General features: G+C 40.9%; 2 protein-coding genes across 3 annotated transcripts in view; one reads left to right on the forward strand and one right to left on the reverse strand.

Annotated features, from left to right (window-relative positions):
• Positions 1 to 355: 355 nt before the first annotated feature.
• Positions 356 to 7,853, reverse strand: LOC111866744 (protein arginine N-methyltransferase 1). Of its 2 annotated transcripts, none has more exons than XM_023855968.2 (4): positions 7,752 to 7,853; positions 4,112 to 4,336; positions 2,743 to 3,216; positions 356 to 2,450 (listed from the first exon to the last, which is right to left on the reverse strand). In XM_023855968.2, the coding sequence occupies exons 1-4, from the start codon at positions 7,815 to 7,817 to the stop codon at positions 2,067 to 2,069; spliced, it is 1,149 nt and encodes a 382-aa protein (XP_023711736.1). In that variant the 5' UTR covers positions 7,818 to 7,853; the 3' UTR covers positions 356 to 2,066. The 2 variants fall into 2 exon arrangements, with proteins under 2 accessions (XP_023711736.1, XP_023711737.1); XM_023855969.1 differs by lacking the exon at positions 7,752 to 7,853 and adding an exon at positions 7,509 to 7,605.
• A 217-nt stretch (positions 7,854 to 8,070) lies between these two features.
• Positions 8,071 to 24,565, forward strand: part of LOC111866736 (AT-rich interactive domain-containing protein 4B) — a 59,655-nt gene continuing 43,160 nt past the window's right edge. Inside the window, exons 1-3 of the mRNA XM_023855947.2 lie at positions 8,071 to 8,219; positions 10,268 to 10,341; positions 13,021 to 13,128. Of these exons, the coding sequence (XP_023711715.1) occupies positions 10,309 to 10,341; positions 13,021 to 13,128 (141 nt within the window). The 5' untranslated portion in view covers positions 8,071 to 8,219; positions 10,268 to 10,308. The remainder of the gene's footprint in view (positions 8,220 to 10,267; positions 10,342 to 13,020; positions 13,129 to 24,565) is intronic.

Below are 24,565 nucleotides of genomic sequence, written 5' to 3' on the forward strand. Positions count from 1 at the left end.
AGATTACGGAGGCCGCTTGTCGTGTGTATTAGTAGTTAACAAATCCAAGCCCCATCTACAGTCATACACATACTGTGTGACGACAATAATAATGATAATAATAATCACATCTGTTCTAGATCTAGTCTGGTATCTAGACGGGAAATACAGTTTCAATGCAATCATTACATTATTACGGCATAAACGAACCAAAGACACCAAGTCCAGAATTGTCTTGAGACCTTCATGATAAAGCTAGACAAATTTTATGTGCATCTCAGTGTATGGTATATCCCAATCAATCCCGTTTAGTAACTCTTAACAATATTAGGTGGAGTAAATTATGAAGTCATTTTATGGATATCATACATAACTCTTGCATTTACTTTTCTCTTTATTAAACCCGATGTTACAACTGGGAAAATGTTATTATCAAATTCTGGCAAAATTATATGCCATTACAACAGCTCACTTTTCTACTAAATAAGCACTACTACAGGGGTGGGGGGGAGTGCCACTTCTGTAAGCAGTGTGCCTCTCTGCTTGTAACCTCTGATTGGCGATAATGAAGCAAGCATTATGCACTGTTAAAACTATGAACATTTATTCAAACTACATTGAAGTGTTTGATCAAACTGAGTACTGTTGGAGGATGCAGATTTTAAACATAGGCATCCTGCAACAATCTGTAACCATTCAAATACTGAAGCTGAATACAGTTCTTAAAATTATCAATATATAAATCTATTTTGATTTCCAACAAAAAGATTTTCTGAACACCACTTCATTCATTCTCACTTGTATAATATACTGAGTTTACAAATCCAAAAGTATGTTGACATTTGTTTGCATTATATAATAGTCTCACATTGTCCATTCAGTGACATGTTCGGGAATAGCCAGCAAAAATACTAAGGTAAAAAATTCTGCTGTGGTTTAACCCTTTAAAGCCTCGTGATTATGTATAACCTGCTTTCAGATACAAAAACCATATTTTTATGCAGAGTGTAGTTCATATGATTCTCACAATAAAGAGCTGTTACTTTCCTCAATTGCATTAACTGTTTGGTCTCTGTAGCAGAGATAATTTGTGTTACCAGAGGTAGGAACTGAAGTTTTAAATATTATTTAGCCAAATTTTGGCTTTTAAAGGGTCAAGGACATCATAACAAAAAAAAAAATTCTCAAATGCTTGATGTCAAATCATAAATTGCAGATATACAAACATACTGTTACAAATTCTGTGAATTTACATGCTGAAACTGAAATTTCCTATACAAACGCAATTCTAATATTTTCACAAGTTTCTTCTCTCGTTAATTGAAATATGTTAGGATCCTTAATATTTTTTATGAAATAATTTAAAAATGAGTCTTTTAGGACTGTATCTTATATTTTGTGGTCTTCCCTTCTTACCATACTTCAAGACACTTAGAAGAATTAACCTAACATTTTCAAACAGTGAAACAGGACCTATTGTGTTGAGTGGTTTATGTAGAATATATGAAAAATGACTGAGAAATCAGTCAATAAAGATCCTAATATAACACACACAAAAAAAAATACACAATTATATTTTCCAGAAGAAAATACCCCCTTCATAACACACCTATCACATTACAATACATGAGACGGGTAGGTAAGAGTTCAGGGTCTGAAGTACATATACAATTAAACACTCAAGATCCTTTCAATGGCCGAGAACTGTGCACCCAGCCATTAATTACATTTGTTCTGCCTTCCACTGGACAATGAAAGATGTATAAATTCATCAATATCTGGCATCTATATTCTTCAATCTGTAAGAAATGTATAACCATTCTGCAAAGCTCTGAACTACTAACTGGGAACAGAATTTAAATTAATGTGTTACAAAGTTAAAAAATATGTTCCATAATTGCTAACAGTATATTTTCTCCTGCATCACAGACATTTCTACAGACCCTCTTGACTGATGCTGCATGCTGAACAGGAAAATATGTGAGGTGTTCTCAACCAATACGAAATCCTAAATTCTTATTTTCCCATACTCTGCATGTGCTTAATGGGTTTTTTAAAAATTAATTCCCTACTGCACACACTTATGCCTAACGCATGCGATAAATGTTTGTCTCATGTACTTCACCAAGCTCACCCTTGAAATCTAATTCAATAGTGAAGTCCAGATCTCTGTTATTACGAGCATTTGGTTTCATTGAAAAAACCCCATATATCTCCTCATTTTTCTTCACTGTTAGATAATCATCGAAGTAAAACACAGTCTGTTTCCAGTGTGTATATGGTGCTTCAGGTGCTGTGCTGAACCCAACTCTTTTGTGACATTTGGTGAACTCAATGTTGAAGAAGGTGACAAGTGCTTGAATGTAGTCATTACGACGTACTTGAAGATGGAATGGCGCCGTGAAATTAAGATCTTCCTTTGTTACAGTGTACAGATCAACTTCTTTCAACAAACATGCATTTGTGACCACCTGAAAAGTTTTACAAAACAAGACTTGAGCATGAGAAATGAGTTTCCTTTCTTCTTCACACCCCCAATTTAAACTTCTGAATGGGAACAGTGTACTGTCTTTAGTAGTTTTACACATAATGTTTCATAGTACTCAAATGATAATTCACATTCATACATCAAAATATGTGATCTGTTAATGTTTCATAAATGTTCATATAATTCAAACATCTTATAAGATCAAACTAAGTGTGAATTCAGTTTTACTTGGTATCCATTTACAATACGAGGGTATTTCCATAGGCTGAACATACCTGCTTTGGATCCACCACATCAACTAGGGGTTCACTGATTGCCACTCGTCTAATGGAACTCATGTCGAAGCCATATACATCGTCCCACCAGTTGATTTTCTCATCCTTATACTGTCGGTCTTCAATTCCAGTCACAAAAAGAGTAGCTCTATCAGGAAACAGCAAACCATCAGGGCGAAGCCACTTGTCCCTGGCAAACAGTACAGTGTCTAACATTGACTCGTAGAACAGGCAGTAACCCATCCATTCTGAGATGATTATGTCAACACTATCCAGACCATGAGGTAATTCCACCTCTTCCACTTTTCCTTTCACGATAGTCACCACGTCACTCAGCTGATTAGCTTCTACTATCTGCTTGGCATACTCCACTATATTGGAACATTCTATTCCAATGACACGAGCTGCTCCTGCTTTAGCAGCAAACATGGACAGAATGCCTGTTCCACAGCCTATGTCCAGAACAATTTTTTCCTGTTAAGAAAACTTTTATTTTAGAACATCACATTTCTATGGGAAAATGGATTCCAGTGCCAAGGAAAGCCTTAAAATGAGGGTATGTTACATGAACACAATGGGTATGGGACCAAAGAAACTGGTCATGAACTTTAATAACTTCACATTAGGAAACAATGAATGGGTATTCCCCATTCAAGTAGAATACTGACTGTGACTTTTGTAAATCTGAATACATGTATAAGCTTATTTCCCACAGGCAAGCAGATTTTTCACCTTAATTTCACAGTGTATTTAACTGCTGTGAAAAGAACCTTTGAAACAGACTGCCAAAATTAGCTCTATACAGTGAAAATACCTTGAGTTTACAATCACATGAACAGTAAGATACTCATTTTAGCTATTTCTGTTTCAAATTGTTTCATATTTCTATACAAAAACTCTTTCCATCTCAGCCACTTTGTCTTCAATAAATGTGATATGACATGTAAAGCGTTTTTCCTTAAATAAGATTGAAATACTGTAAAATAATTGTTAATTTTCTGCAATTTACAGAAATCCCAAATAACAATTAAACGCTGTCATTTCATAACCAGTTCTTTGCTGGGTCAATTTTCAATTCATGGCTAAAATATGGTCATGTGGGTTCTCGTCCTATCATGTGACTGCTGGATTACATCTGGCACTGATTAAGTTCTTAACTGATAATTGTTTAAACATATTATGAAAATGGAGTACTGTAGACAGACATAATATAGCACTTCTGTCCAATAATAAATATAAATCTGTTTCAAATATCACTTAAGCTACGGTGGTATGGTTTTGTGGTAAAGAAAAAGCAGAGGTACACAATGATACAGTTACTTTATCTTTACAGTAAAATTATTAAAACTTCCTCATAAATCAAACAAACCTTAAACAAATGTTTATTGTGATACATGGAATTCCTGTAGGTGAGTGTCCGGACCTCATCTTTCAGCATTTCTTCATGTATTCCAAAATGAGCATAAGAGTCAAAATAATAATCTCTTGACGTCATTTCATCAACACTGACTTCTTTTCCAACTTTGTCGTTTACCATCTCCTTTATTGTAGGCATACTGTCAGAGGTGACATCCATATTTTCCATTTTGGTTCCCTAAACATGAGAAAATTATTTTCAAAATGTGCATTACATCGTTCTAACACCAGTTGTTGTGGGTTAGTGACAAAGGGTTTGGATTCATAGTTTAATTTATTGGATGCTTATTAACTACTCATAATTACAACATTTATTACTATTATCATTATTATTATTATTCACAAAATACGAATAACTACAGCACATTCCAAGTCTTTCTGGTGTGCCGCACCTGCATGTACTTGTTGCCTTGTTATGGACTCCAATAACCAGGACTCTCCCTAATACTTCCATGCTTGATGGCTCCCGCTTCAGCTCTCACTGGGTATCCTTATACAACTTTGACAGAAAAACTGTTATGTGCATATTCATTGCCACAGGAACTTGTTTTAACAAGCAGCTCCAATAGTTGCCCTTTTACTTTGGGCTATGTCCAGCCTTCATTATTTGTAGATTTGGTCTCATACTGCTGTCATTCAAGTGTTCCCTCCTTAAGGCTGTGTTCCATCCACCACAGTCCTCTAGGAGGTGTGCTTCCACTGCCAGCTGTCTCCAGCCATCCTCTGGGGGTTCAACAGGCATTCTCTCACTCTACATACTGCATCTTGGTGAGCAGCCCTGTAACCAAGTCCTGTAAGGCGAGTCTCCAGGGGGCCTTAGTCACATCGTCACAACTCTACTACAGTCACTACCACCTCACTGTTTCTCTTCACACAGAGGAGTGAATGGCCACACCCCCAGGTCCCACAATGGTGCTTCACTGCCCAGTCACAGCACACAGCACCCCAAATCCACAGATGCACCATGGGTGAGTATAAACTCATCAGCAATCCTGATGACAAACACCGCACTGCTGTAGTGTCAACTCAAATAATGCTTCCTTCAAGATGGGGATGGTGTTCATGGTGCCATTTGCAGGATGTGTGGTCTGTTCAGCTCTCTCAGGCAGGCTTGCATTGATGACTGGTCTGGTGACTATCAACGATGCTCCAGTATCAGTGGATATGTCTTGTCCCCTATCCATCCTTCAGCATTTGGCTGTTACCATTCTTTGCAGACACTGAGTGGGTAATGAGAAGGGACAAGCGGTGGCACTAGAACCTTCTTTGTGTCTTCTACTCATCTCTCAGGTCTTGGCTGACCTCCTCCCAGGAAATCCTTCTGGGGGGATCCCTGTCAGTAGTCCCTTCTAAGATGGCTGTTGCCCCACACTGCCAGCATATGGGTTGCCTAGTTGTGCTACACTTGCAACCATGGTCCCAATGCCATTCTGGCCATTACCAAGCCCAGCCACTTATCTGACCATTATCCAGCATCTTCCCAATGGCCTCATGTCTTGCCCAGGCTTTGTCTTATGCCAGTTGTATTCTGAGATCTCTCCTTGTCCCTTGTATCTCATTGCCAAATCCCTCATCAGGATCCTAAGCAGACCAGAAGGCACTTACTGTGGCTCTCCATCTCCTCATGGCAATCTGGCTCTCTTGGTCAGCCATTATCTTCTTGTGGATGGCCCTCATCATGCCCATCCCTCATTTCCTTTAGTAGGCATTCAAACTTATCCATTTCTGCAAGCCCTGACACCAGCTGTAATGGGTTAGTGACTCAACTTACAGTTCAGATTGATAACCGAATTTAATGGATATTTATTACTCTTTAATTACTAATAATTACAACACTTATTATTCCCAATCAACAAATAACTACAGCACATTCCAAATCCTTCTGGTCTATTCAATCTTCACATATCCATTGCCCAGTTACAGCCTCCAATAAACACGACTCTCCCTGATACTTCCACGCCTGACAGCCCATGGCCTCAACGGCTCTTGCTTTGACACACTGGCTCTCCTTACATAGCTTTCATGCAGACCCACTGTCACGTGCATATTCAATGCCGCAGTAACATGTTTTAACAAACCATTCCATAGCAAAGGATGCCTCTGCGACACTTCTCTAACCCAACAATTCTGACTTTTAGGCATCATGTCATAATATATTAAATCTCTAATACTTTGCTATCTACTCTAAGTAGCAGGCACATAAAACTCTGTATGCACATCAAAGCCAAAGAATGGCTGCAGTAAAAAAATTAAATTACATTCATTTCCTTAACCATGGATGGTTGAGAAGTTACAATACTACTCCATTAAAAGTAAAGCAATCCCTGTAGCAGGCCATGAAGGCCCATAGGGTTGCGAGATGTTAAGGGTCCCACATTACCTTGATAATTGGCTCAAAGATGGCGGTAAGGTTGTCAGCCTTACGCGCCGGCCGCGCTTCACTCCCCAGGAAAATTACCAAAATTAATTTAAAATGGCATATAGATTAGAAGCTATTATAGACACAAAAGAAATATGTCCAGTAATGTAATAGGCCAGACCCAGGACACTGCACAAGGTGACAGCGGGAGAATTTATGTACAGTAAAACAGGGGCTGCTAACCCACCTCCCCAAACAGATGCAACACAGGAAATGAGTAGGACTGGAACACACACTATCTTTTCTCTGAATAGGGCAAAATGGTCTGCATACCACCGTTCCCCACACTAATTACTATACCACAATAAAAATTGTATGTAAAATATTGTACACATTTTACACATACATCGACCTGGGCATACATTTATGAAACCCCTATGTTATATGCACAATGTCAGGAACTGTTTACTTCATTAGGTAGGTGGAACACCGGCATCGACAGACCGTTTGAACAGTCTACATTACTTTCTTCACTGGCCAGAAATAAAGCAACGAGCTTTAAACCAAATACGACTGCCAGTGGTATAACGCATTCACGCATGTAACCGATTTTCCTCTATACAAAGAATATCATACACCACTGCTACTAGCAGAAGTTCGATCACACAATGAACGGCACGACTATAAAAAGGACATGATTGTTTTAAACTTTGGCACATTCTTTTTTGAGATTACATAATACTAAAAATATTTCGACAGTCAAACATAAGTTCACTGATTATATCTGAAACTGAAAAATCGTTCTGTTGGGCTAACACGTTCAAAAAGGTCATCATTTCGTCCAAAATTGGCACTTTACCGCGTGGTTTACACGTGTTTCAACTGCACCTGCATTTTACACCACAAAATACATCTCCAGGCCTATATAAATATTACACCGAATGGCTTCCAGATTTTTGTGTTATATGATTCAGTATAAAATCAACTTCACCTTTACAAACAATTTTCAGTATTTCTGTCAAACAAAGGTGCGATACCTTCTTCCTTCACAATGCTCCCAGTAACCCGCGCACTAACAGGCCAATTTCAACCGAAATGCGAGTCTACTACTCGTAAACTGAGCTCTTGATGTATAGCATCCCATGATTCCAACATTAACAACTGATTAATTTACGTACTACTTTACAAAACGAATAAATATTTACTATTTTCATACTTCGTTAGCTTTACTTACCGGTAACAGGATATCTTTTACACCTAGTTCATGATTTTCTAACGGCCTACCAACACTTGCCGCCATGTTTACCACCAGCAGACCAAAGCAGAAGGCGCAGTATTCGGCGCAAATTAATCATGAGTAATATTTACTGCATTTATACTATTAGAATTGTGCGTTATAGTATAATATCACCGCCCATTGTAGTTTTTACTTCTTACAAGTTATAAATGTCATTTATGTACATAATAAAATTAATGTAGCTTCTCATGAAGACCACATGACCAATAACCAATCAAGATTGAGGATCTCATGACAAGTTGTGTTTCGGGTTTTGGATTGAGCTTGCGATGGCAGGGAAGGAGGTCATGACGGCTTGTTTACGAAATTGGCAGATTGTTCAGTTATGAAGTGAAAATTAATTGATGTTGTGTTTGTACGATATTACCATCAGAGTATCAAGAAACAGGATAGACAGAAATGCTGGTATGTGTTTTTGACAGTTCTGTTTATAACGTAAGCATTAACTACTAGAAATTAAAATCGTCGGTTCTCGTCCGAAAGCCTCTGTTCTACCTTACTCCAGTATGATGCTTTGATATTATACCAGAGTTCAAAGTTGGATGTGTACACATTATTTAGTGCCGATTTTTCCCCTGGCTATACCTGTGCTATCTTATATTACAAGATAACATGTAACTAGTCATTTCGTTTTAATATGCTTGTGTCATTCATCCAGTTAGCATTTACGAAGACGAGTCTTGTCAGGAGTACGTGCATCAGACCGACAACATTGCTGTGTGCTCACATGATTAGGTTTGGAATGAAATTGTTGAAGTTGGTGCTAAAAGTGTGAAATTCATACCAGAAAAAGTAGAAAATATAATAAAGAATGTCGTTGATTTTCCAGTGATATTCATTAGAATGTGACCACTCATTAGTTATCGTTAAGCGTTTCATGTGCATATTGTGCATATCATTTATGACAGTCTACTCTTTAAAGATAGAAGAATTCAGAAATATTGTATTGTGTGTTTTGAAACTAGTACGTTGCCAAGTGTCTGTGTGAATATATTGTTATATGTGGAATGATAAATTTGGAGCATGAGGGTGGGATGTACACACCTGCCATGCTTTGTCTGCTTGTTCTTTATGTCTGTTGTTCCTCTTCTTTCCAGAGTATTAAATTAACTTTCTTGTGTGCAGCTGTCACTTTATTGTTCATGAAAATTTTTTTCCTGCTGCATTTCATACATTTCTTCCTCCTAGTCAAAGATGTTTTTTTTCTCTCTCAGATTTTCAGTCTGTGTTATGATTTTTCACTGTTGAATAACATATTTATAGCTCTGCAGTGCACATAACAGTTTAATTTCACTGTCTGTAGTCAGTCCCCATATACTGATTTACCAGCTTCCCCCATGTCCATAAGCATAAGCATAAGCATGGATGGGAATGGCTGCATATTCTGACAAGTAAAAGGTAAAGCTATCCCTGTAACAGGCCATGAAGGCCCATAGGGTTGTGAGACGTTGAGGGTCCCACGTTATCTAGACAGTCGGCTCAAAGATGGCGGTAAGGTTTACGTAAATGTATAAAACTTGGGTACACCATTTCTCTGTCCATCTGTATGTGCCTGTCTTTATGCACCCAAAAGTCAGTGTTAGTAGACGTAAGCCCTCTTATTGCTTTATTACATTTATGTGCACCCTAATATGAAAAAGACTGTAAAAGTAAAGTTGTCCCTGTGCTTAAACAAATTAAGCACTACACAATAAATAAATAAATAAATAAATGAATGAATCTATAAGGGGTGGCCTTCTTGGCTCTTGCACCATGACCACAGTGATCTATTGTGCCTACTACACCATGAAGGTATATGGGAGAGTGGTTGTATAGGTCCACGTTTTCTTGACCTCAGCTCTAGTTGGGGACAAGTGGTTGGCTCTTGCACCATGACCACAATGATCTATTGTGCCTACTAAACCATGAAGGTGTATGGGAGAGTGGTTGTATAGGTCCACGTTTTCTTGACCTCGGCTCTAGTTTGGGCAAGTGGTTAGCTTCATGCCTCGGCTGCTTTACCCCCAGGGAAAGAACCCCTGGTGCCCATTGTACAGGAAGCTGGATGGGTCCCAGAGCTGGTCTGGATGACATGGAGAAAAGAAAATTCTTGACCCTACCGGAACTCGAACTCTGACCCCTCAGTCGTCCAGGCAGTAGTCGGTTGCTGTACTGACTGTGCTATCCCATCTCCTATAAAAAGACTGACATTTTAAAATATTGTCATTCTCTGTATTAACAGGGACATTGCCAAAATTTTTCTGAGGAGGTGAGCCAAAAATAATTGCTGACAGACCTACATTATAGACAGTTCTTCTCATCATTCTAGTGTCCTCTGGATAGAAGAATGTTATTTTTAATATTAATTGTTTTCTTAGTATTTATGGTATTCCTGCCTTTCCAGTTCCAGATCCTACCAAAAATCTTGGGGTGGAGGACAAGGCTGATGTTCTGGTTCCATTCTTTTGTTTCAGTTTAGTGACTGTCACAAAGCGCCATATGTAAGAACTACTTAATGCAGCATTGGAGCAGGAAGAAGGGAATGATGGTAAGCATTTTGGTCTACAAATGTCTTATCAAACTGTCTAGTGTTCATATGCAGTCTGGGATGTGCTTTTGTGGGTATGGAATTATTGATCATTGAATGCCTTCTGTTGGGGGCACTATGCTACAAGTCGGAAGGTCATGGGTTCAAATCCTGATGAGGTCATTGGATTTTTTTCAATTGACCTAATCCTTCCGGCCGCACTATGGCCCTGGGGTTCACTCAGCCTCTAACAGAAATGAGTACCAGGTATTTAATAAATAATTTTCCTGGGGAGTAAAGCGCGGCCGGCGCGTAAGGCTAACAAACTTACCGCCATATTTGAGCCAATTGTCTAGATAATGTGGGACCCCCTAATGTCTCACAACCCTATGGGCCTTCATGGCCTGTTACAGGGATAGCTTAACTTACTTTTTATGCCTTCTGTTAGAAGACCAGCCATGTAACATTGCAAGTAGGTGATATAATGCTGTGTGAATGCTTTCTGTATGGTTTCCTTGCGAATTAGCTGTGCAAGATGGTTTTATTTTTTCTAGATGACAGTTGATTTTTTTAAGGAACAGAAATTGAATTTTTAAGAAATATCAGAAGGTGTACCAGATTAGGCAAAATTAAAATTGAAGCTATGCAAGAAAGGAAGGAACTGAATATTTTGTACTGCAAAAATGGATATTTGCAGATTAAATTTTTTGTCTGCCTTAACAGAATATCCAAGGAATATAGACACATATTGGCGCTATCTGTAGATAGCCATGAAGTCTGAATCAGCTTCTGCTTAATCCATCCACATTATGAAGCATTTCCTTAGGCACTGACTGTATCACCAGCAGATTTTTACCAAAATGAGGCGGCCCTATAGTTACTGCACATGTCGGTGCTGGTTAAAAATGTCTCCAGGAGATGTCAATGTAATGTGTGTATCCTAAGAGGCCATTCTAGAGGAAAGAGGGCAGTTGAAACTTGTTGAGGCACTAAGATTAGTGAACACTTCCTTCGCACACTTATATCTTGATTATAACAGAACTATTTCACAGTACTGCATATATGCACTTATGGATGTGAATGGGTTGGTCTTTGGAGAGCCAAAGATAATGGAACTTAGAATTTTACGTTTTACTTGAAATCCTAGCAGTGTGCTGTGTTCCATATTTCCATTTCTTATATTTTATGAACATTTGTTTTCAGCAACAGGCTGGCACTATTGCCCGAACATTTTTTTTGTTGCTAATGGGGTGGTACTAAGTCCCTTGTACTGCGGCCACTTCTGGCCTATTGTACCAGCACCAGATGATAGGTGAGGGTGATTGTGGAGCAATTGGTGGAATGAAGATTGGCAGGGGAAACCGAAGTACTCGGAGAAAACCTGCCCCAGCACCACTTTGTCCACCACAAATCCCACTTGACCAGACCCAGGCTCGAACCAGGGCCACCACGATGGGAAGCCAGCAACTAACCGCTTGAGCTATGGCACATCCCCTGATCATGGTTGCCACTTTATAGTATTCATGATCCCTGTTGTTTGAAACACAGTAATTGTATTCATAAGGCTTATATAGGCATGCAGCCTCCGATTTGTGTCAGAAATATAATCATTAGGGAATATGTAAACTGAGTAAAAAGGTGGGACATTGACTTGGCTGTAGAGGCTATGTAAAAGTGTTGATTGACATAAATTGGTGAGGATGAGGGAATAGCAGTTGTACTGGCCCATACATGACAAAGGACAATGGGTCATGCTGCTAGCGGAAACTGCGGAACTGCTATGTGGTCATTGAACATACATGCATTGAAAATTAGTGTTCAAACGTTTTTGTGAAAGTAGTGAATTTTATTCAGAATTTTTGATAATTTGATGAGAATTCCAGGTGGTTTGGTACCAGATAGGTGGACGTGTACTGTGTATGGAGTTAGTTGAGAGGATAGCTGTGAATTTTGAACTGGGAAGGATGTAAGAGGCAGTGATTGTGACTTATTTGAAAATATAATTTGGGCATTATCATGAAGAGACTGAAGAAACCCAAAAGATACTTGTGGTATCTGGCTTCTGGGCTCAGAAGCCAACCCAGGCTCTCCTGAATTTGAAACTGCATGCCACAATGTTGTGGAATGTGTGGATTTGGCTATATACTTTTACACTAAGGCCTGAAAGAGCATATGAACACTATTCAGTTATTCAGTATAGAGGGGGTGGGTTTCCCCGTGCACTGCGACTAATAGTCTATTGTACGTCCCCCTTTAATTTCTACTGTCGCCATACCCTACCAATACTCCCCTTTCTGCCAGCGAGGTCGGCCCTCTACTGGCAGTGGTACCCGATTACTCTCCCCTTTCTGCCAGCGAGGTCAGCCCTCTACTGGCATTGGTACCCGATAACTTCCCCATTTACCGGAGGCATTGGAAACTACTTGGGTGGGAGACTTTTTGCCTAATTTTGCTCAGAGGTGTCCTAGAGACATGAGGATCCTTTACGTGCCGTAAATCTACGACACGGGACCCACGGCTTAAAAGTCCCTCCCGGAGGACGTGTTCCCTGAATTTTTCCGCCCTTAAAATTCCACGACCTCCATCGGGTTTGAACCCGTGTAACTTGAGTCATGAGGTGGGAATGTTACCCCTAGACTACGGAGGCCGCAATATGAATGCTAAGTCAGATATGAAAATGCCTGTATTTAATTTTTGCAGGGAGATGACCCACCTTACCTTGCAGTTGGCACTGAGGTTAGTGCTAAATATAAAGGAGCATTCTGCGAAGCCAAGGTGCGAAAGGTGATCAGAAGCGTCAAGTGTAAGGTATGTACAACAGCTTATAAGTTGTGCCTATGTTGACTGTTATAAAAGAAGCCTCTTAAGTCAGAGGTACAATGAGCCAAAGCTGCCAGCTGCCCTGTTGGTTTGTAACATTCAGTTGATTTGTGTACTTCAAATTAAATGTGTTATACAAAAGTACCCAGTGTAACTGAAGTAATTCTTTATAACATTAATTAGCATGCATGTTGTATTATTTGGTTCTGTTGTCAGAGTGTCGCTTTTACGTACATCCCCTGTTTATTATTTAAGTATGTGAGAAAAGCATTGCTCTTACCTGGTGCAGGTTCTACATGAACACTGAAATAATGTGTCAGATAATTTGTCAGCACTGCATTCTTTATATTAAGATATGGTATTCCTGTTTGTATTGACATGGGGATGGGGGCAACATTAGTCACTCTAAGCACTCAGACTACTCCATTGTGCAACCCCCCCCCATCATTTTATATCCCTACAGAGGGCCTATAATTCTAGAGCCGGAACCATCTTGATTGAGGCCCTCCTGATGTCTCTCTGCTCTAATGATGTAGGCCCAAAAATCTCAAATCTCTGCCTAGCCAAAGTAAGGAATTGGTGTGGTAGAAGAATTTCATCTCCTGTCCACTTTTCCTGCATGTGGTGCTTTCTGAGAGGCCTGCAAAAATTAGGCGCAGCTTCAGTGTACATTGGCCAGCCAGCAGTCTTGTTTCCACCTCGTATTGTTTCTTATCAAACGCTAGTGGATTTCCAGATAGTTTATCTGAAGGCCTTTCAGTGAGGAGCTTCGACTGTATTATGCCTAGCGTGTTGAGATGGTGAGGGAGATTCTTATGACAGCTGGCAGTGATGGTACTTGTACTGCACATTAACTTGGTAGTGTCAGTTTGAGATTTCTGTTTATAAAAAGTGCTTCAGATAGGAAGTGCTCTTAGTACATATATTTGCAAGAAATGAGATACGATTTATATGTGAAGTGCAAGGGTATCAGATTCATGATGGAAAGCCTTACAGGGGCAGATTTTCGTATTACAATTTTCCAGTTGTAACACATTCCTTCATCTTTCATCATTGCAAGATATTTTAGATTGAATAGTAAATTTCACGTTGACTCACTTGAGTGGTTATTTTTAACTTGTATTATTCTCATGTGTCCGGGGTGCCATGATTCATAATAACAGGTTCTGGATTGAGTGATTAGATTTATTACCACCTTCTTTTACAATTACTCTTATTCACAATAAATTGCAGCAGCTCACAATCAGTGACAGCCTAAGACTCGCTCTATTCTGGCTGGAGTACGACTGTCTTTGTCTTCTAGTCTTCTACTGTGACTGACTTTGTACAGAGTTACGAATGACTTCTCATGTATGAATGGATCACGAGTGACTCTTCATGTATAACTGCATGAATTCTTATCCGAACAGCCGCTTATATAGTCTAAGGCTTATCCGTTGAAAATGTTTGTTGTTTCTGCAACAACAGTCTGGTTTCCAAGAGAAACCCCGTAAAAGACCTCAGCCAAGATAGTCACATTTCCACTGCACAGTAAACCCGTTTCCATGGCAACAAACTTGTGACACCATAACAGGGAAGTGTGTGGCTTGTGCCGAGGCTATATAACGCATCAATGATGAGTTGAAACCGGACATTTGGAGCCATGGGCTAGGTGCGAGACATTCGCCAGCCAATGAGGATAGGAGCCGTTGAACATGGAAAATGAGGAATCTACATTGTTGGGAGCCATAACCTAGCTGCTGCTAGTGAAGATAAACTGGGACAACTTAGTGTGTGTTAGTTTGTGCTGTAGTGAGAAGTTAAGTGCATGAATTAATAATTAGTGAGAGTGCTTTATAATATGCCATTAGGAAGGTCCAGGAAAACCAAGTGGGACTGAAATTAAATGGGACACATCAGCTGTTGGTCTATGCTGATGATGTGAATCTGTTGGGTGATAATATACATAGATACCTTCAATTTCTACCTAATATACCTACCTACCTAATTTCTAATATCTACCTATGTAGATACCTCGTATCTTTAATTGATACAAACTTTAATTGACGCTAGTAAGGAGATTGGTCTAGAAGTAAACACAGAGAAAACTAAGTATATGTTGCTGCCTCGTCACCAAAATGCAGGGTAATATCAGGACATAAAGATAGGTAGCAGATGTTTTGAAAATGTGGCACAGTTCAGATTTTTGGGAAGGACAGGAACAAACTAAAATTTGATTCCAGAGGAAATTAAGAGGAGACTGAATTCGGGTAATGTACCGAAAACGATGTGATGCTGGAGCATGCAACCAGAGATGATAGCCACATCCATGCATTTTAACAAATCTTCTGTCATATGCCTGTTTTTAATAATGTGTTAGTGGGAAGCCATGAACAGTTACATTGAAGTGTCACTGAATGAGGGATCATGTCTTACGTATACCCATTTACGTGTTCCTTCAGTTTAGCATCGACTGCAGACTATTTAAGACTGGTGGCAGTAGTTCAGCAGCATGGTTGTTTGCACTGAGACTGTTTAAAGATTTGAGGTTCTTACAGCATTGACCATGATACAGACTATCTGAGATTATCTGGCTGCCGAGCAGAAAGTGAGGATTTTTGAGATGTGTAAGCTTAAATATACCAGACATTCGTTGCGAGTATTCTAAATTATAGGAGCTCAAACTTGTGCTTAACATTGTTGTGCAAGTCCCATGTGCATATGATTCAGAATTTCTCCTGTAAAGATACAGTGGGCATGTTTATCCAAAATATAGTTGACCCCGTACAAGACTAACTGATGTCATAACACAGAAGACCACAGTGTGAATGGCTGTATAAAAGCATACAACATTGGCTGATTCAGTACACTGCAGTTCTGTTAACTGTGCATTATCTGGGAGCTTTTTGTGCCACTCTCAATATTCTATTACAGGATTACTATTCAATATGTTTTGGGTTCGGTTCTGACTGTTGCTGCTGGTAGCAAAAATGGAAAAGAAATTGTCAGTGTAAAACATCTTTGAGGGTGTGTCACAATTTGATATGCAACAGTGCCGAAGAAAAATCCTGTATATTCAATGAAATCTTGCATGGTAATTTTGTTTCTCATATCAAGATGTAGTAGCTTTCCGATGATGTAAGAGTCTACGTCACTTTCAGTGATATTTAATGTTCTCATGGTAGTGACTGTAAAGAGTTGTATTTTCTGAAATATGAAGCAGTGACGTTAGTAGAAGTTATCTGACATTTCAGGGGGGCATATCTTCTACCCACTGCCAGCTTCATTCTGGCTTCTTGTTTGGCTTACTCTTCTCAGAAGCTGTAGGAGATATGTTCCTCTGAAACATCAGTTGACTTTCAGTTAACTATATGGTGTATCCTGAATGATAAGCGGCCTCCGTAGTCTAGGGGTAATGTTCCCACATCATGACTCAAGGTATGCGGGTTCAAACCCAGCGGAGGTCGTGGAATTTTTAAGGGCGGAAAAATTCAGGGAACAAGTCCTCTGGGAGGGACTTTAAGCTGTGGGTCCCGTGTCGTAGATTTACGGCATGTAAAAGATCCTCATGTCTCTAGGAGACCTCTGAGCAAAATTAGGTAAAAAGTTTCCCGCCCACGTAGTTTCCAATGCCTCCGATAGATGGGGGAAGTATCGGGTACCTCTGCCAGTAGAGGGGACGAACTCGCTGGCTGAACGGGGCTGATAGCATGCACAAGTATCGGAAGGGTATGGCGACTGGTAGAATATCAAAGGGGGACGTACAATAGATCAACAACTGGTTGCGGTGCATGGGGAAACCCACCCCCTCTAATAATGAATGACTGAATGAATGAATCCTGAATGATAGAACACTTCACATTACTGCCTGATGACACTCTCAAAGACGTTTTAGACACAGTCTTTCAGTCAGTCACCAGAAGACAAGAGTAGAACCATCTCTTAAGACACCATGTAAATGTTGTCACAAGTCAGCGACTAAATGTAGAGTTTGGATTGATAATTCAGTTTATTTAATGCTTAGGACCCTCAGCTACAACTGATTATATCACTCACTAACCTACACATTTTACATATCACTACAGCACAAACTAAGAGTGCTTGCTCTGTTATTGTCTTCATTAGTCATTGCTAGGTAGTGGTTTCTAACAATGGAGATTCCTTTCCTCACAGTAAGTAACAAACTGTGAGTACTGACGACTGACACACTATGGTCTGGTTGGGGAAAATTGCTGCTGGACCTCGCCAGCACGGTCATTACTGGTTCCCTGTCCCACCAGGCTAATGAGCATATTTTTCTATCTCACGACTCTGCGAGCCGTGCAACTTACAGTAGCTTAGCATAGCAGAGCAGCAAGGTGCTGCTGGTGCTCACAACCACAGCTATTCTTGGCTTTAGGTTCCATCAGGATTCATAACCAAATTGTTGTTTGTCACAAGACCATTTGTGTGTTTGAAAATGGGGCCTCTTTGAGGAGAAGAGGGCTTGGTTTTTCTGAGTAGGCGCCACATCTATTGCTAACAGTCGCTCCCCCCCCCATCCCGCAGTCCAGTAAATTGCGCCTGGCGTTCCCCAGCACAGTCGTTCCTGGGTTCGGGACCCATGACCATATTTTTGTTCTTGCCAGAATTTTACTTGTTTTGAAATGGGGCTTCCTCTTCGACCAGAAGAGGGGTGTGACAGCCACTCACTCCCCCTTCTACTGGAGTGTGGCTTTTCTGACTGTCTCATTCACTCGTTCACTCTTACTCCCTGAGCATCAAACGAAATTTAAAGTTTTGGCCTTAATGAGTTATAGGTGAATTGCTTTCGCTGTGTTAATGTTAGGGGGGGCAACAGAATTGCAGTAAGGCCCAGTGTGGGGCAACATAATGGAAAATTTTACATCGTGCAGAGAAACTAACTGGAAGTAACACCCCCTGCTACCAATAGTCTGTTGTTAGTGCCAGATGGACTGTGAGTCCTTATGAAACGCTGTTCTTCGTCCCTTTGTATTCCTTAATCTTTGTCGTAAGTTTATATTTTTGGGCCATTTTTACTAGACTGGGCGACGTTTATTCGGTTTAGAAATTGAAAGGCGAAACACTTGTTCAATCCTAAACTTTTGAAGTGAGAGTTCACGCCATGTAGACAGGCCAGCCCGCGGCAGCCTTACCTTATGTATATCATAAGTTGTTCCTGCGTACGTTATACAGCGGTCACTGACATGTTGATTGCGAATTGTGAATTGCTGTGTGAAACGTAAAAATTAAAACACACGAAACTATAATTTTACCAGTTTTGTATGAGTATGAAACGTCTTTTACATTAACCAAAGAACGTAGAGTGTTTGAGGGCAGGAAGGAATTAACGAGAGTCTTGAGAAGACCGCACAACAACTTCACAGTTCGTACTGTTCGCCAAATATAATAGTATGTTATAAGAAAGTAAAACGAAATGGGAGGGTCGTGTAGCACTCATGCACACATTAGAGAAATTCGGGAAAGAGACCACGTGGAAGACCTGTCCATAGATGGAAGGATGGTACTAAAGTAGATGTTAAAATATTGGTGGGACCCTGGGGACTGGATTTGTTTCGTTTGGGGTAAACGGCTATGGGAGTCCCTTTTAACACCTGCATATTCTATAAAAAGCGGAAATTTCGTGAGTAGTTGAGTGACTCTTCGATTCTAGAAGATCTCTGCCTCGTGGAGTTAGTTAGAATTACAAATAATGCGGAAGGAGGATGAAGGAGGACCTGTTTTAAGGGTACTATATTAGCATTGGCTGGGAAGGACTAAAGAGGACTATGAAAACCTTCAGGATTGGCGGTCTTTGGACCGATATGAGGAGCCGAGCCTCCGGAATGAGAAGCAGGTGTGCTTACCAGTCGACCATGACTTTCGGAAATTGCCAAATGTGATAGGTGTTTTATGCCTTGTTACAACCTGGGATAGCTCAATCAGCTGACTTCCAGCGTACGACTGATATTTGATTTCCGGTAGGGGCCTCATCCAGAGCTCGTCTGATGTCACTCAGCACGGAGGGCACGTTCTCTGTGGTTGCTGTATGTCCCTCCCATGTCATCCTCCACGCATTGATATTTGGCATTTATAATGCCAGGTACAGGAGACTAGGATGCACCCTAAAGTGTGTGTTCCATGTTTTGGAACTAATTTGGATTTAATATTCAGGCTCGTGACGGGAGCATTCATAATTATACCATACGTAATGACGCCAGGTTGTATTTTTATCTTTCCAAAAATATCACCCGCCAACTTTGCTTCGCATTTTCTGAGGCCCGGGGTAGAGTCCTGTGATCGACAGCCCCGACTTGTGTTCCGCGTGTTTATCTTGCAGATTTTAGCCCCAGACATTTCCCAGTTTGAAGATATTCATTCTTCTTTATGCGTAATAAATTACGTTACTATTATTTCCTCGATAGATGGCATTATGTATGCCAGTTCCTTGCTCAACACGTCGCCCTCGGAACCGTGAGTGTACCACGTTTGTAGGTAAAGCCGAGACCTGGGCTGCGAAATGTAATTCCCGTTGTTCAGCACGCAGGACACTCATTGTGATGTTATTAACATCGAAATCTTCAGCGCAGTTGTGCTTGTATTTTGTCACCAGGCAGTTGCGTTATGAAACGTTATCTCGGAAGGGAGAGACGAGTTTTTCAAAATATTGGTGGGGGAAACCGAAAAATAGACGAGAGAATGACATAAGGAAATGTGCTGTGTTCTCGGGATCGTGTCTCATAATGGATATTTGTGTTAGCTACCGCAGATGCCTGTTTCACGCTATATTCAGCCGTCTTTTGCCACCGATTTGGTAGGCGTTTTGTGTTCATCTCGTGTACATAAGGCCCCATTTCTTCCACCCTTTACATTTGTCCATCAATTGACTGATAGCGTTTCTGCCTGTATAGATGTGTGGGCCTGTAGAAGCAAGTATCGGTGTTAATTTTTAACGTAAATTACCGTTGTGATGGTCCTAATAGGTTGTAGATCCCCGCAGCCTGACAACTGCTTTTACATGTTCACACAATTCTGCATAATCACCACGTTTATGACGTAACTTTTTTTTCGTCTAGAATTTTTAAGTATTTATATGTATGTTGTATCTTCCTACAAATTCTACGTGCCTGTGCTCGTTTGTTTATTACTTACAGTTTTAAGTTGAATGCTAAATATAGGTAGATTTCTCTCTGTTATTTTACAGTGTTTAAAATTCAGCCTACCAACAGTCGTATGTTCGACTAGTCGAAGATCTGTAACAATACCAAATTTCTGGGCGCTGCTTCGTGTAGTCCTAATATCATTCCTACCACAGAAGTTCGCACGGTCGTCTTGATAGTGTTGATGGTAGTAAATTAAAAAGACGAAGTTGCGGTGACCTCATGTAGTATGACTATGCAAAATTCAAAGGTTAACATTTGCACGGATGAAGTAATACCTTGAAAACCATTATTCTGCGTCCCCACCGGGCATGTCACTATCTGGACTCGTATGTGCTATGTACCGTATTCGAATCTTGACTGGTTTCCCCAGCCTAACTTAGCGATTCTCTCTAGAAGCCACACGAATGACGCCACGATCCCTCCTTCTGAATCCTTACCTACTCACCATTCATCATCATTTTCCTATGTTAGTCGACTCAGTGTAACTCAAGAATATTGTGTTTCTAGAGCTGTGGGTTTTAGTTGCGAGTGGAATATCGTCAGTATATGTAACTTCATGTTAGTTCTGTGGACATAAAATGTTTTTTAATTACTTTGTGGTGCATTGATCCGGTACCCCTGTTTATGTCTCCTTTCTTGCCAGTGACAATAACAAATTAAATGTTGCTTCCATAAGGGAGTTAAAATTAGATGAAATCGGAGAATCTTATCTTGCTAAACCTTATCTAACGTCGCAAAGAAGAAAACCATAACAAGTACGCATTAGTTTTGTGTCGTGTGTATGGATGTTAAACTTTGCCTGGACAGAAGGGAACAGAATAGGTTGAGAAAGTTTGAGAACGAAGTGCCGAGGAGAATATTCTTACCTAACTGAGAGGAAAACGGGAGAGAACTACATAATGATGAATTTCAGAACTTGTGCTCTTCAGCGGTTGTTATTACTAGGAGGATGAAATGTCCAGGAAAATGTAGCACAGATGAATGCTATTGAAAAATGCGCACGGAGTATGGTTGCAACGTCTGAAGGGAAGACCTAGGAGTAGATGTAGTATTGTTGTGTAATAAAGGCCAAGGAACTTCTTATGTCACTAATCCCTCACCACCCGCGGATTTCATATATCACCGGTTCTTTGTCTATAATTTGTTTTTCCAGTCTATTGTGTTCAGTTTTGTGTGTGTGTGTGTGTGTGTGTGTGTGTGTATGGCCGAGGGGTCGTAGATACACCCCCGTGAGATCTGCAATGGCATCACGAACCAGTCGTCTAACTGAACAACTATCCAACCAACTGCATGAAAAGCTCCGAATGATATTAAGCAGTTGTCTGTTTAGTGAAGGAACCGCCTTTGATGGGGTGAACCGGGGTAGCGTAGTCGGTATAGCGACTGGCTACAGGCTGGACGACCGAGGGGTCGGAGTTCGAGTCCAAGTACGGTCAGAATTTTTTCCATATCATCCAGACCCGGCTCTGGGGCCCACCCAGCCTCCTGTCCAGTGGGTACCGGGAGCCCTTTCCCCGGGGTTAAAGCGGCAGGGGCGTGAAGCTGACACTCACCTCCACCTGGTGCCTAGGTCAAGAAAATGTGGATCTAGTATACATCCACTCCCCCATACGCCGTCATGGCATAGTGCTTAATTAGTTAAAACACAGCGACAACTTTATATTTACCTTTACCTTACCGCCTTTGATGGGAGGCACGCGGTAGTGTGGTTGGTTGAGGCATTATGCTATAAGCCGCGGTTGGGTTCCCAGTGAGGTTATTGGATTTTTCAGTTGTCCTTCCACCCGCACTATGGCCTTGAGGTCGACTCAGCCTCTAACAAAAGTGAGTACGAGGAATCTTCCTGGGGTTAAAGGGCGGCCGAGTGGCCGGCTGGCCGCCGCGTAAGGCTGACAAACCCACCGCCATCGGTGAGCCAGTTGTTTACAGAATATGGAGTCTCGACGTCTCACAACCCTGTGGGTCAATAAGGCTTGTTACAGGGATAGCTTTACTTTTTTGTCCCCGCCTTAGATGGGTTTTAACAGCAGCCGCTGTCTCCATAACTCCTGATTTTCCACAAGGCTCTAGCATACCAACTGAAGTGTTTTTCAGGAATGTTGGCCCTGCGGTTGACAAGTGATTTCTGTGTACAGTGTCGTTTTGTAACAGGTGTGTATATATGTGAGCTTCAAGTAAAGTTGGAGCTAACAGCCCACCGATATTGGGTTCATAGTTCATTTCACTTTCACCAGTTTTAGGAAGTAACATTCTAAATATGTTGATTCTGTTTGTAAATTTGTCGTTAAAATTGCAGCAGGACTCACTAGTTTCAGTTAGTGTAGAACAAGTGATGGTAGATTTTATATCCAAGGGGGCAAGGGCCCCATCCAGGTAAGGAATTCCGTGGTGATGCTGTCCGTATCCCTGCTTCGTGTTGTGGAAGCTTAATGTTCGAATCTCAGGACATTGGCTACCTAAGAGTTCTTTCGTACCTCCCTTAGTCTCCCCAGGAACATTCAGGGATAGCACCTCCCAAATTTGCCACGTCCGCTTTCACATGCTCACCTCATCACTGTTCTGCGCTCTGTAAACCTATGCATCGTTAAAGCAAGAATTAGTCCCGTCCAGATGCAGGTTAGAAGACGCTGACGTAAATGTTTTTGAGGATGTGTCGATTCAGTGCGATTTTTATATGAGCAAAAGCACAGTAGTGGCCGATGACCAGTCGCTAAGTATTTCTGGTTGTGAGAGAAAGACTCTGAAAGTGATGGGTTGGGGGCAGCAGGCCGCTCTCACCCTGGGATTAATCAATAAACAAAGCTGCTGCCGTGTCTCTCCCTATGTCCCATACTTAAGCATTTAGAGAGTACCCCATTGTGCAGGCAGAAATCAGGTGCATTGCTGCAGATTTGTTTGCGTATGACTACATATTTAAAGGTATATTTGGTTATACGTCGCCATATCAGCTGCCTGAGTTATTTACCTTCGGAAGAGAAATGGTATGGTAATTGTGGACGATTTTGTAGGATGAGTTTCCGGTATAATTGTATCGCGGTACTCCTTTGGAAGAAAATATGCTTAAAACTTGTTAGAATGATTGGCCACTGGCCAAAAGCAGGCGTGTACTGCCAAAATGTGGGTAGTGGACTCTGCTTTTACGCGAAACTTAGGAATTCGTACTCAAGATGCAGCCGGCTGTTCTGTCGTTTATATATGTTTCTCCCGTTGGTACACACACGTGCAGATATGGTTATCAGAATAGACCATGTCCAGCCGGGATATGAATACGGGATATATCGAATCCCGACCGGGAGACTGCCCTAATTAAGGATTTTCCTTATTCCATCTAGGCTAATGCCGTGATAATATGGCTGTTAGGTCACGACCGTTTCCTTCCACAACCTTTCGTATTCATCATCGATCAGTCAGTCGTCATTCGGCGCTGTATAGTCGAGATACGGACATGTAATGAATGCAGTCTGTGATGTGTAGGAGTGGTTCTTGTCATCTGTTTCATGTACTGATGTTGGGCTGTGCGTACGCATGTTGCGAGTACGTCAAAACTTGTTTATTCGCAATATAAAATGGATGCCTTTATATGATCATAAAGTCGGATTGAAGTCATGATCTCTCACGTTAACATTCATGATGAAAAGGACGTACGAGACTATGAAATAATGCAAGTTATCGGAAAATTTTCACTGTTTTATCATCGAAAGCAGAAGTGTGTGTGTCTTAACTACCGAGACCCTGCACGTAGGGTTTACGTAATGTTGTTCAGCACACACTAGCAGTAGGCTCTAAAGGTAAAGGTCATGAAGTTGTCCCCGTGTTTAATTAAGCACAGCATCATGAAGACATCGGGAAGTGGAGGTATTCACCATTCTTGACTTCGGTACTGTATGGAGGTGAGTGGTCAGCTTCACGCCATTGCCACTTTATCCCATGGTACCCGTTGGGTCGGAGTCTGGGTGGGTCCCAGAGTCTGTCAGGACGCTCTAAAGTAGAGAAGAATCTTTGTGCCCTGTCGGGGATCGAACCCCTGCCGTCCAGACTGTAGTCTGTGGGCATATTTTTTTAATCCACAATGAAACCAGGAACAGGAACAACAGAAAAACAAGCGTCCGCACTGTGAGAAGTACGCAGCTTTCAAACTTCCGTGCATGAATGATTATATAACAAAATTATGCAGGCGACAAGCAGAAGTCATACAAAATCATGAAAATCAAACATTCGCAACATTGGACAAGGCGAACCCCTACACAGGAAATATAAGAGGCTTAAACTTGGTGGCGGTCAGG

The sequence above is a fragment of the Cryptotermes secundus genome, unplaced genomic scaffold (assembly GCF_002891405.2).
Source record: "Cryptotermes secundus unplaced genomic scaffold, Csec_1.0 scaffold213, whole genome shotgun sequence".
Taxonomy (NCBI): Eukaryota; Metazoa; Arthropoda; class Insecta; order Blattodea; family Kalotermitidae; genus Cryptotermes; species Cryptotermes secundus.